The 13,641-nt window shown below is 35.9% G+C and overlaps 1 protein-coding gene across 1 annotated transcript; it reads left to right on the top strand.

The window, feature by feature from the left end:
* The first annotated feature begins 2,985 nt into the window (after window positions 1–2,985).
* Window positions 2,986–13,630, top strand: LOC145488493 (leucine zipper transcription factor-like protein 1). The gene is made up of 12 exons (XM_081467370.1): window positions 2,986–3,970; window positions 4,890–5,011; window positions 5,242–5,436; window positions 5,800–5,866; window positions 6,001–6,078; window positions 8,267–8,332; window positions 9,164–9,250; window positions 11,305–11,370; window positions 11,504–11,563; window positions 11,923–11,967; window positions 12,058–12,161; window positions 12,773–13,630. Exons 1-12 carry the CDS (start codon window positions 3,968–3,970, stop codon window positions 12,789–12,791), a joined length of 912 nt encoding a protein of 303 aa, XP_081323496.1. The 5' UTR covers window positions 2,986–3,967; the 3' UTR covers window positions 12,792–13,630.
* The last annotated feature ends 11 nt before the right edge of the window (window positions 13,631–13,641 follow it).

Below are 13,641 nucleotides of genomic sequence, written 5' to 3'. Positions count from 1 at the left end.
CCCGGAAACTTTTCGGGTCTGCAAAGTCATTTTTAGTTAATTTGTATCTAAAAACAGAAAGGTGTATACGCCTGAAACTTCTTCGCTACGGCTTTCCGGGTGCGGAAACTTTTCAGGACCCTCAAGAAACGGGCCCCCGCCGGGATCATTTGTGGTCCCGAGAAAGTTTCCGGGCCTGTATAGAGCAGCTTCAAATTTTAACTCGAAAAATATCACAACAAAAGAATCAAAGTACAAGAAATGTAAAATTTTAAAAATCCAGAATCTCACTAAAACAGAAATTTAAGTTTTTCTTTCTAAAAAACAATAACAACAACAACACTTGTGTCACTGATCATCTCTCAGTAGGCACAGCGTCTTTGCAGACCGATTTAAACTTACTTTTACAACGCGTTTCGGCGTCAGGTGCTTTTGTGTCAAAGAATTGTAGCTACACCCTTTTGTAGCCTTCAAGCCCTGGTTGTTTGTTATAACTCTCTCTTTTTTTTTTTTTACAAAAATACCCGGATAACATACCGCCGACTGAATGCAACAACAGACCCTAGGCCTGGCGTAAGTGTTATGACAAAGTTAAGAAAAGTCAAAACTTTATCCGCTGTTTTTCTTCTACCCCTAAAAAGAAACCTCTCCATCCTACCTTGGAAAAATTCTTCTAGCCACAATTTCAAGTTTTAACAATACTGAATATATTGCAATGCGGTGTTAAACCAGCGAGCCCAAAATCGAATACAAAAAATCTCCCTTGTGGCGTCACCACGATAGGCCAGAATCCACCGTAGATTTTATCCCATCACATGGTAATGTTGGTTACGTGGTGCAATAGCTGGAAGCAAATTTCTAGTAAACGGGACGAAGGAACTCGCTGCTCCAAGAGGATTCGATCTGGGAAAAGCCAACATATGGAAAGCCAGAAAGACTAAAACAGGGATCGAAAAACTGGATGAAAAAATTCCTTTCGCACAAGTCTCTTCGCGAGTGCCCTTTACAAGTAAACTGGAAATAAAAAAATTTTAATGTACTAACAAGTGTCAATCAAACAGAAATAAATTATATCCCGGACAGGTAGTACCAAGAAATGTCGTGACAGGTAGCAGGCAATCATGTAAACAAGTAGATTCTCCTAAACGATGCCAATGAATTACTACCAATTTACTAGAGAGAAACTAATTTAGCATCAACCAGGTACCTCGGGTACATTCCGTTTATTGTCATGCAACCGGCAACAATCGAAAAGTCGAGTACATTGCGGACGAAAGGAATGCGGAAAAGTTCAGGTTTGTTGCCCAACTATCAATTACAAGGCTTCACAAGACATTTACGCCCAAATCTCGACAATATTGACGTACACGAGGGAAAGAATTCTATAACAGCACCGCCCACGACAGAGCAAGAAGTGGGGGCCTCAGGCTATGATCACAGTCGAGTACGTCAAAGTCTGATATAAAACACAATGATTTCTGGGCGGATTTAATGATTGGCCAGATTTTCTTTGAGGGTTGGTTTCAAATAATGCATACGAAACGTCAAGTTGAAGTAAACTCTTCGAACCAGGAGTTATTCTTACTTGGGGTCATGTTTGTTACCACTCTTGTTCTTAAGCTCAAACACTCCAAACGTTAGCTTCTCAAGGTTCGCTTCGCGCGGACGTGGACAATTTACCTCAATCAAACATCAAGCAGCAAACTAGAACACCACAGTTTCTTAAGAAGCTCAGCACTTTGACATTTTTTTTTAGCACTCTGACGTTACATGTACTATATTCTTTTTCTGTCTTTGTATAGCAGCAAACTAGAACACCACAGTTTCTTAAGAAGCTCAGCACTTTGACATTTTTTTTTAGCACTCTGACGTTACATGTACTATATTCTTTTTCTGTCTTTGTATTTACCGTTGTAAACTTCAAATTTATAATTCGATCCTTAGCCGTTGACACATTTGACCTCCGAATCTAGACATCAACGTACCTATTGTCAGTCTAATTTTTTGCGATAACTGCAGAAATTCTCGCGCGCTCATCGGCTATTTTTCATTGTCAATAAGCGGACAAACACATGAATTTATAATTTAGGCGATGCGGCAACGAACGAGAGCGGACCATTTGTTATCGTAAAAAACAAATTGACGTCAGTTTTTCATACGTCTGTCCTGTTGTTGATCACGAATTTCGTCATAAAATTATCAAAGTAGTCTGCGGTTCCATTCGGCTATCGTCTCGTGGATCCACAGTTACTTTGACAATGTTATGACGAAACTCATGATCAATAACAGGACAGACGCATGAAAAATGAAGTCAATTCTTTAAACTTCGCACTTTGTACGTGTGTGTGCACTGTGCGTACATACCCTGCAAACATATTAAACTTACGCATTTTAATAACTTGACGTTTCGTATGTTACGCAACATACATTTTCAAAAGTGGAATAAAGACCGCTACAGTTTTTGAAAACTATATATGAAATGTAAATAAGGGGTCTGGAAACGAGATTAAGAAACATCTGTTTCTTAACAGTAAAGCAATAAAAGCCTAAGCTTATTAATAAAGTATCAGCTTCTCACTGCTGACGTTTACATTAAGAGCCGGCTTAATAAGTTCTTGGATAAGCAAAGTTTCTTTAATTTTACAATGATAATCTGTTTTACCAGAAGCTAGAATATCAAAATGATCCCACTTGATGTTGTGAACTGTGGCTTTCATATGGTCGGCAATGGCTGATCTGGGGTCATTCTTAGTGAGAGCCCTGAAATGTTCCGTTTTCCTATCGTTTTGTTTTGCCTATGTAAAAGTCACTGCAGTCCCAGCAAGCAGCTTTATAAATGGCCTTAGATTTCTGTGAACGATTTAGACGATCCTTATACTGAAAGAAAGATTTGATTCGGCGAGTGCTTTGAAAAATTATCTTAAGATTGACAAATGAACAGAAATTGTATACACATGATTTCAGACGCTTAGAGATTTGGTCACTTTGTACACCTAAGTAAGGTAATAAGACTGGATAATATCTTTCTTCGGAACCGTAGGGACAGGGCTGCTTGGCTTGTTTCTGTTTCTGTTTAGGACGTCGTTAATGTTGTAAGTGATAATACCTTGTGGGTAGCCATTTTGAAGCAGGAGTTTGCGAAGGTCATCAAGGGCAGATTTAAGCAGGAAAGCGGAGGAGCAAATTCGGTAACAGCGATAAATAAGTGTACGAATGAGATTTATTTTGTACTTGCGTGGAGTGAAGGAATCCCATTTAGTATAAAGGCCAGTAAACGTCTTTTTCCGGTAGATGGATGTGGCAAAAGTGTTGTTTGGGCAGCGTTTGATGAGGATGTCTAAAAAAGGAATTTCATTGTCTTGTTCAAAATCAATAGTAAATTTGATGCTCTCGTGACGACTGTTTAAATATCGCAGGAACTCATTAGCAGTGTCTTTGCTGTCAAACATGGTGAAAGTGTCATCAACGTACCTATACCAGGGTGACGGACGAATTTGACCTTTCGTGACCCATCTTTCTTCAAAGTGACACATGAAAATGTTCGCCAAAACTGTGCCTAACGGTGAACCCATGGCTACTCCATCTATTTGGTCGTAGTATTGGTCATCGAAGAGAAAATGGCTTTTCTTAGTCTTTATTCCACTTTTGAAAATGTATGTTGCGTAGCATACGAAACGTCAAGTTATTAAAATGCGTAAGTTTAATATGTTTATCACCGCTATTTGTGTTTTATTCCTCGTTAAACTACGATGGCCCAAGAACAAAAGCTTTTATGCTCTGCAAAGCTTGGGTATTCTGTGCTTTAGTCTCGATGACCGGCCTGGTTACCAAGCTAGTTTTGCTATGGCTGCCGATTGGCGTCCTTGGATTTGATGAAAGATAAAAAAATTCTACTTCTACTCGGGTCTGGTCGGCCATCAAATCCACAAATTCGTCCTAGAACTTAATAAAGAGGAATACTGTACTCTGGCAAACTAAGCTGTCCGTCATGGTGAGTAATTTCTTAGTTTTTTGTTGCCTATCAGCTATGCGGCTAGAATTTCATCCGGTATTATGATAAACTCATTCAATCAAATTAGTGGATTTGGTAGCGCTTAGTAATTGAATTTTAGTTGGCGAATATGTTTTCTTTTCTTTGAGAATAATTTAAGCTAACGTTATTGTGATAGCTGTCCCATTAATTTATAATATTTAATTTTGACAACTCTTTACTTTGAGCGTTCAATGCTAAGGTTAATTGTTTTAGCTTTGCTGTTAAATGTGTTACCGAGGGAAAGCCACAAACTCGTTAAGTCCAAGGAAGCTAACAAAATCAGTGTTGTTGCTTTTCTTGAAGAGAAAAATATTCCTTTAATGCACGAATTCCAGATCCAGTACTAGCTACATGACTGGCATATAGTTAAGCTTAAGTCTTGTTTGACGTTCTAATCTTTTAGTATTATGTTGCTTGTTGTACGACATTGTACAATGTCAGCTTTATGTACCCAGCTGGCATACCAGGTTTTACAGTGTCTGTTAGATACTGAAAGGCTGCACTGGCGATTGATATAAAACATTCAAAAGTAACCTAGCAGTTTTCTTGAGAAATCTCCTGAATGGGCAAGGTTTTGCTTGTTTTGTGCATTGTTAATGAATTACCAGGTCATAATATTGGCAATGCATTTTAACAGCTCTTCGAGCATCTGCCTTTTTGCCAAATCTACTCAAATATGGGGTGTAATATGTTATTATGCTAAAAAGTGAGGTCAGAGGGTGTTCCAAAGAGAATAAGAGAAGAGTGGGAGATATTTAGTATATTTAAAGCGACGAGATGCTCATCAGAAATCATGAAAAAGTCAAAACACCCTTAACCTGACCTAGGTACCCAAGGTACCAGCCTTGTGACTTGTTAAATTATTTCTTTATTGTAGGATATTGGACTGAATCAGCATCACCAACAGACTGTAGTGAGCTATCTTAGGTTTGCACGTTATAGTCGAGGACAGAGGCTTCGAGGGGTAGATGCATCTTTTGAAGAACTTAAAGACAGCAGGTATTAAAAGCAATGCATAAATTGAAGTCTAGGATATATTTTTTAACTACCGGTAAACAGTAGTTGTTAGTTTGACTAGTATCCAAGACTTTGCATATACTCAGGTGATGGTGTCCTGTATTATTTTAATAGCAGTGCCCATGTAACCAAATAACAGAACCCTCACAGGTAACCAAATAACAGAACCCTCAGCTAGCTAGTTGATTTGATGATAAAACTGTGTTCCACAGACTTGTGGAAGACACATATACTTTGGATGAAGTAACAGACATGTTGGATGGCCTGTGTGCAGTAGTGAGGGGAGAAGTAGAATCTGAACTCATTAATGTGGCACACACTAATGTACTTCTTTTGAGACAAGTGTTTAGTCAGGCTGAGAAATGGCATCTCAAGCTACAGGCTGATATATCTGAACTAGAAAATAGGTAAGTTTGGATTACAATTTTCGATAATGGCCATTAAATTTTGTCATCCTGTTGATACTGAGAAGTGACAAAGGGATCCGAAACTTACTTTAAATACCATGTACTGGTTTGTACATTGATCCTGTGGGACAGGTGGCAGGAATGGGTTTTTAAAAATAATTTGAATGAATTGAATTAAAAGTGCAATGTATTACAACATGAAACCTGAAGTATTACTGGCATGATCCAAATACAGTATTTATTAATAAGTAGTTTCTCAACTACTTTCATACCAAAACACTATTGGTAAATTTAAAATGCCGCTTTGTGTTGGTATGCCTTTGTTAATAACCCAAATGTCAAATGTTTGCCTTGTTGATGCAGAGAACTAATAAGTGAAATTGCAAAGTTTGAAGAAAGAGAGTTTTCTTCTGGCCCATCTACTTCACAGGTACAGTTTGTAGTTTGCTGAAACTAATAATATATGAGAATTTGTTTAGGAGGCAGCATCGCTGATTGTCCATGTCTTTCTTAGGCTGGAATTTTGTTTTTCTTATTTTATTTGATCATTACATTTTTTTGCAGTCTAAGTTGTCAAAGTTGTCACAGGTTCCCAAGCTAGAGCCTTTAAATGAAGGTGGAGGGGCAGCATTACTTCAGGTGGTAAGTCTTGAAGTCAATTTATTCTGTTATCAACATAAGGGATGGGGGATTGCCTGTCCAACACCTCCACTCTCTCTTTACTAGTCTTCTTGTTATCAATTTAATTTGCTCCCAGAGTTTGTAATATGCAGTTTTATTGTATAAAACTTCGTGGTATACCGAGTAGTTGCAAATTGATGAAAATGATATCCCACATGTGAGGATATCATTTTTATCCACACTCGCGTGACATCCTTTTTGATATCACTTAGTGTATGATCGAAACATCTTTGCATTTTCTTCGGAAGTCTACGGCAATCCTCGGTTATTTGGAAATCTTTGAAAAATGTTTGGAAAATATTCAGAAATGTTCATCTGGCCTTCAGACAACTTTTGAAGAATCTTTGGTAATTTTTTGGCAAAGTGGTAGGAAATGTTATGAAATTCGCCTAAAACTTTGTTATGTATTGTGAGAATTTTATTTAATAAAAGAAAATGACATGCTTTGTCTTTTGGAGATAAGAAATTTCTCTTCTCTTGTTGAAAAATATTTCACTCGTTCACTGTGCTCACTTGTGAAATATTTGAAAGACTTGAAGATCGTATCTCAGTACAACCATGTAATATTCTCTATATAATTATGCCTTACTAAAAACTAATGTACTCTGATAATTTTGAAATATGAATAAAGATATTGAATTCACTGGAGTATTGCTTGTAGGATCAAGTTTATTACTAAAAGTCATACCAATTTTCTTTCTGAATTACATAGTTTAATTCTTAAAAAGTTTCTTGACCAAAGTTTTAAAATATTCCCTTGTATTTATTATAGATTCACACCAGCATAATCCATAATAACCTGTTTTTAATTAGACATGATTATAATGGCTGAACACTTGTAATGAAGAAAGTCTTTGTGATTCTAGTTGACACATCACAGGCTGTGTATGATAAGCTTTGTCTTAAATCACCCGTTTAAATGTTTTACTGTTAATTATTCATTATTCTTGTTACAAAATACCACAAATATATGTCCACATTCATTGTTCTTTCTTCTGCATTGATTAAATAATTTATGTGGACTGTGTCTTCTGTAGCCTATGTTTCTGCTTTTTCCTAGACTTCATTAAGCTTATAGATAGTTTTGCCAATAAAACATTACATGTAGTTTCTACATAAATTTCAATTTACTGAAAGGAAGTACAACGTATTTTCTAATTATTTCCCTATTATTGCCTGACTGTACACATCTAACACAAACCACAACAAGATTTCTCCTACAAACTGATTGGTTACTATTTAACAAACAACTTTGGTGTTCTAATGATCATAAAACTCCATGGCAACATTTTGTGTATTTGCTGGATATACTTAAATGCTACACCATAAGAATTTCTTCAGTATTATTGCCTTTGGTTGATTGCTCTAAGATTGCTTACAAAAGTCTGCATTACAAACTGCTTGTGAGATGATTCTCCTACAAATGTCAGAGAAAGAACTCTTAACAGAACTGATTAGAGATCAGCAGAAGGTGACAGAAGATAGACATATTCATTTCTCGTGTTTAGTAATGTTGATGAAAAAAATTTGTTCATGATTGTAGATGAATGTTATAGTTCAAGTTATAGTCTTTTAAAGAGCTTTCCCACTTTCATTGATGATATACAACAATATGTACAGCATTATTTTAATTATCAATTGGGAAATTTTCTTTCTCAAAGTACTGTTTTTCCCGTTTGTTAGTAAATGAACTTGTGTTGTAAACTAGCTACATTTAACTGATGGCCTTCAGGAGCTATTTTAAGCTCAAATGCATGTTTCAATTGTTGTGAATGCTAGTCACATTTTTTCTGTCTTGTTCCTTGGTGATATTGAGTACTGCAGCAATATTTAATACTGACCACTTTGTTTTAGCACAGACAGCTGTGTTTCAGAATGAAACAATAATTTTTCTAATGACATTTTTTTGATTGAATCATATCAGCTTTAAATCTGTAATATCTACATGTAAAATGTAACAGTCGCTTTTTTGTCAGGGAAAGTTTTCTTTTTGTAGTTCACTTTTTGAATCTCCACATCCTGTTTAAGGAGATCATAACACTAAAGACAAATCAGACAAGTTTCCACTCGCTTTCTTGTATATTCTTGGAAGTGTTAATTTGCTATTAATACTACATTGTCTGTTTTTTTTTTACTTTATCTCTTCAAGGAAATCAACCGTTTGAATGAAGAAAATTCAAAACTTAAGGATCGCATCAAAATCCTGGAAGGCAAGGTAGGTAAATTGGTTGCAATTGATAATTACTATATTTTTTAAAACTATTAATAATAATATATTTTTTTTATTGTGTGATGTTATGCTCCACTGTGCACCAAGCAAGGTACGTGCTCAGTAAGAAATAATTACATTTATTATATGGCTGTGTCTCACAAGGACTGGAAACTACGGAATTTGTGAATTTGATTGGCTGAAATCAATATTGAAAGCGGTCTAGATTTTCCCATCTAGATCAGCATCTAGACCGGTGATGTTTTGAAAAAGCTGCAAACTAAAATGTAAAAACACGGACTATTTTCTTCTAACAATATTTGTTAATGCAAGTGTCAAAAAGCCTGATGAGAAAAAAAGGTAAAGAGGAGGAGCAAACTTTGGCAAAATTAGGTTCAGCTCATTGCCATTTGCAAGCAAAATGACAGTTAGTACAATCCAGTTGCATTAAACAAATTAAATTGTTCTTGTGCCATATAATAAACATCTTATTGACCAAGCTTAGTTGGTCTGTATGGGAGAATCTTGACCTCAGTCGTGTGTACATGTGCTCATGACCTCAGTCAAGATTCTCCCATACAAACCTCCTGCTCAGTTAATAAGAGCTAAGTATAAACAATTGAAGGGCTGATACCTCCTTAATGCAGCTACAGTAATTATATTGCTTAAAGGTCATTGCCCTACAACAGGGTTTCACTCTATGTAAAAGTATTATCTGAGACAAGAATGTAAAGATGAAACTGATTTGGACATTTTCAACCAAACACAAAGTATCACCCCACAGGATATAATCACTGGCAAATTTCTTACAGTGCTAAATTGAGCTTTGAATTTTAGGCAACAAGTGTTATTGGAGAAAGAAGTAGACTTCAGGCTGACCTTGACAGTACCCAAGCAGCTTTAAAAGCCAAAGGAAATGTCAAGGTATGTAGTGTCATGTAATCTTGTGAGGCGTTCAGTACATAAGATACAGATCTGACAAGGCTCGTCATATCTTCTAGGGGTTAAGGGCCCATTAACCGATCTTTTCGAGCCGTTGCTAGGGAAAATTTATTCTCATATAACCTCATCATTTTTAGTTAGTTCAGAGTTATTTTCATGAGTGTTAACTTTTTCATGATCAGCAACATGAAAACCGACCGATAACTGTATAAATAATCTATGTAACCTAATGTCTGCCCATTCTTTTTAGCCCTTATGGTTATTTTGGGCAGGCAGTACTCTATACTAATTTAATGTTTAGTGTAATTATTTTATAAATTGTGAGTACAAATAAAATGTTATTGTTGTTGTTGTTGTTGTTGTTGTTGCAACACTAGTGATGACATCATCAGGCCACGCCCATGGTCATGTGACTAATACTGAAAAAACGCAAAGGCTCCCAGGCAAATTACTTTATTGGAATTTTTTTCATTGATTTAATATTTTAATTTAAATCCTCGTTACGCTATGCATAGATTTTGTTTCATTTCTGAAAGGTCAGATTTTGACAGAATTTCAAAATATTAAAAATTTCGTAATTTTCTCAAAAAAGCATGATTTTAAAAAAGGAATGCATAGCTATGTTTCCAACGTTGGCTTTAATCGAAATCTGTCAAAAAAAGGCTGGATTTAAGGAAAAACCGTATTTCCTTTAGCATTTAAAGAAACCGGAAGTGCGCCTGGTAAGATCAAACAAAGCCACCCGGAGTTAGTTTTTCTTTTTCTATTGCTCTTGTTTTTCTGTCTTTCTCTTATTTTGTCTTTGCTTGTACTTTTTTTACTTTGCATTTTGGGAAACACAAAGAAAAACATCTAAAATGTGAGTGAATTTGGAAGTTATTGAGTTATTTTTATTTTCTGCACTCAGGCTGACATAAGTAACTGGAAGTGAAATTTCACCCTCCTTAGCAACGCACGCGAGCGCGTGCCTAAATCGGTTAATGGGCCCTTAAAAAAGCGGGTTTGTTACCTCTTGAGATGGTCAGCACCAAAAGGTCTACAGCAAGAGCTTTTCACAATACCTTTTAGGGTATTGAGCAGAAGAAAGTTAGTTTCAGTTATTATGTTGTTTTAGTACATCTTAGGGGTGAAAAAAATTTCAAGCCATGCCCACAAAACAGGATCTTGGCACCTCCTAGGTGTTCTTTTCAAAATTTGTGACAAGCACCCCCGTCCTCTTTGAGAGTCCTCCCCTGGAGTTAGTGTTTAAAGTCTCAGTGTACATAGTACAAGCCACGATAACCCACACTCTGTTAGCACAAGGGACTCTAGTGTGAGCTCCAAAAATGAAAAATACCAAGGCATGTATATAGATCAATAGAAACTGAAAAATAGTGGTTTAGTTCTGTTATAAATTACTATCAATACCTAGGCACTCAGAAGCTATATATTTCAAAGCCGGGTGCAATCACATATATGCATGCAACAGTAATTCTGAGTTCTAACTTGTCTTGGACAAATCACTGCGTCTCTGTCCTCCCTTCAAAAATTCACTTAAATATCTTCATCCCAGTATTCTGTATACTGTACTAAGTACTTATCATGCATGTGCATGAATCATAGTGTTGTGCACCATAATGTTAAAGCCATTTTAACCAAAAATGCAGCAAAAGCCTCATGATTGTGTCCATTTAAGTCATGGTTCTGTAACTTGAAGCAACCCGTGAGTATACACCTTATTCCAAAATGGCCGCCATTTTTTTATTCTTTTGTTTACTTGAAAATGTGCCCTTGTTGCCTCGTTTAAGGGAAAATATTCTTTTGAATATCGAGTTTAAGAACGAGGCAACAAGGGCTAATTTGCAAGTAAACAAAAGAATACTTAAATGGCGGCCATTTTGGAATAAGGCAAATAGCTAGTTCTCCTGAATGGGACACTAGCTCTTCACAGCATGGCCCAGCAGTTTTTTGCCAGGCAATGCATCAATATCTGAGTGGATGGTTTCAAAGTTAATGTGAATTAATATTAATATTCACATTTTATTTTTCACATACAGTCCTATGGTAAAGAAGTAGCTGATCTTGAGGAACAGATGGCTGCTGCCAAACTAGATTTGAAAATGGTAAATTTCATCAATACTGTGTTAATTTCAATGCTGGCCACTGAATGAGAAATTTTGAAATTACTTTTTGATAGTTACAGCATACTGTTGCACATCACTGAAGCCCTTTTTGCAATTTTTTTTCTTTCCACAGTCTAAAGAAAGGGGGTCTACACAAGCTGCATCACTACATGAGGAATTAACTAACTGCAAAGTAAATATTTACAAGTTGTATCTTTCACAATCAGTAATAATTAATCAAGTTAAAACAAGAGAAATCAGGACAGTACTGTGATATTGTTTGAATATAAGAAGATCTTAATTAGCATAGACTTTTTACGGTTTTATTTATCCATTTTGTCCTTAGTTTTAGTTTCAATTGAGAAGATGTATCAAACACGAAAGACCTGTTTGAACACATCTCAAAATTCATCAAAAATACTCTGCTATAAATATTGGTGTATGGAAATGTGGTCAAACATTGTCTTTCATGTTTGATATATTACTTAAAAAACCTTTGAGAAATTTTGTAATTTTCAAATGTATTTTATTTATAATTTAACTTTTTTGCAGCATGAGATTTTGAAGCTTCAACATGATCTAGAAGAAGCAGAAAAGGTTGGTGATCAATGTGAACAGATATCCTAAGAATAATTTAGTCACTAGCATGTTCATATAATTGTGGTAATTATCTATCTTATTGTTTAGGATCTTGCTAAGAAATTTAATGAAACAACTCAATACAAGAATATGAAGCAGATGTTAACATCAAAGAATGATCAGATTAAAGATCTACGAGCTCGATTACGCAAGTGAGTAATACATTGAAAATATGGTCTTGGAAAGGTTTGATACTATTAGCATTTTTGATATTCAGTAAAGCACTGAGCCAAAGTATGTAAAAAGACCACAATATCAATATGAAATTTACCAAGTTTAGAAAATATCTGAACATGGGCTCCTGTTGTGAAGAATTGCAAGAGACTTTGATACCATTTTGGAATCGGGCCAGGATGTGGACTTTGCTAAAATTTATAGCGATGTTAGGATAGTTTTGGAGCAAGGTCAACAGCTCATACTGAAGAATTTAAGTACTGTCATAATCCAGCAAAATATTGTCAAGCTAAGATTATAACATGACATTCTACATGTACATTTTTATGTACTTGTGAATCATTCTGTGCCTGAGTGATACTTGGTTAAAACTCCCAGTGGGATCAGAAGGGGTGACTGGAAGGTGGGAGGAAGGGATGTGAATCTGCACCCATCTACTATCTCCATTTACTCAATGCACCTCCAGTTAACAATGAGGGGCGTGTAAAGCTAACTGTCTTGGTTGGTAGAAAATGTCCCTAACAGAATTAGTTTGTATACAGTGTATTGGTTCCTTAAGACCCTCATTCTAGCTGTTTTCTTATTCTAGATATGAGCCTGACTCTTGAGGCCTTGTTGGTGTTTCATGGCAGCTGAAGAACTTTAACAATAACACTATGTGAGACACTTCATGACTGTGGCTTGTTCTCAGAACACACCATTAGATGATCTTGTCGGAAGGACAGTTAAATAAAACTAAGCTTTTTAAGCAATACATCAGTAATTTTCAAGCAACCTTATTGTTTTTTTTAAGTTCTGTTCCTATTGTACAAATTACATGACATAAGAAAGACAGAGCTAAGTTCCACATAAGATTGTTAAGTAGCAAATGTCTATCTATCATCTCCTTGATGTAAATGTAGGCAAAGATTGCAGTTTGTTGCTCTGTAACATGTATGTGCTGAATATTAAACGAGGCTGAGCCCTGTGGTGCACATGTCTGTGGTTGTGACTGGATGATTTTGATCTGTTTTATTTGTTTCCCTTCAAGGTTCATTGATTCTCATAAATGGGGTTTGCATGATTTTGAAATGTACCACTGCAGGGAGAACTTTTTTACTTGCAAATTCTGTCGTTCCAAAACATATCTATACCCCTCCCACTTCCTTCAAAAACAAAAAAAACTGTAAATGTATGAGTAAATAAAGTTGTTGTCGTCGTTGTTGTTAATCAAAAAGTTTGGCTTATGAAACCCCCCTCCTCCTTGGAATTTCCTTTGACCTTCCTTGGATGCATGGGTATTGATATTTTCTGGAACTATACATTATATGGAAGTTATAGAATGGAATGACAGAGGAAATTTACTGGCACAGATGGCAAAAAAAATGTCACAGTAGCAAAAACTAGCACAGAAATGGACTAGATGTGGCAGCCTGTAGCTCTTGAAAATTACCAAAGTGCTTTACTTTGCCAAAGTGA

This window comes from Orbicella franksi, chromosome 5 (assembly GCF_964199315.1).
Source record: "Orbicella franksi chromosome 5, jaOrbFran1.1, whole genome shotgun sequence".
NCBI lineage: Eukaryota > Metazoa > Cnidaria > Anthozoa > Scleractinia > Merulinidae > Orbicella > Orbicella franksi.
This window is presented reverse-complemented; position numbering and strand designations above follow the sequence as displayed.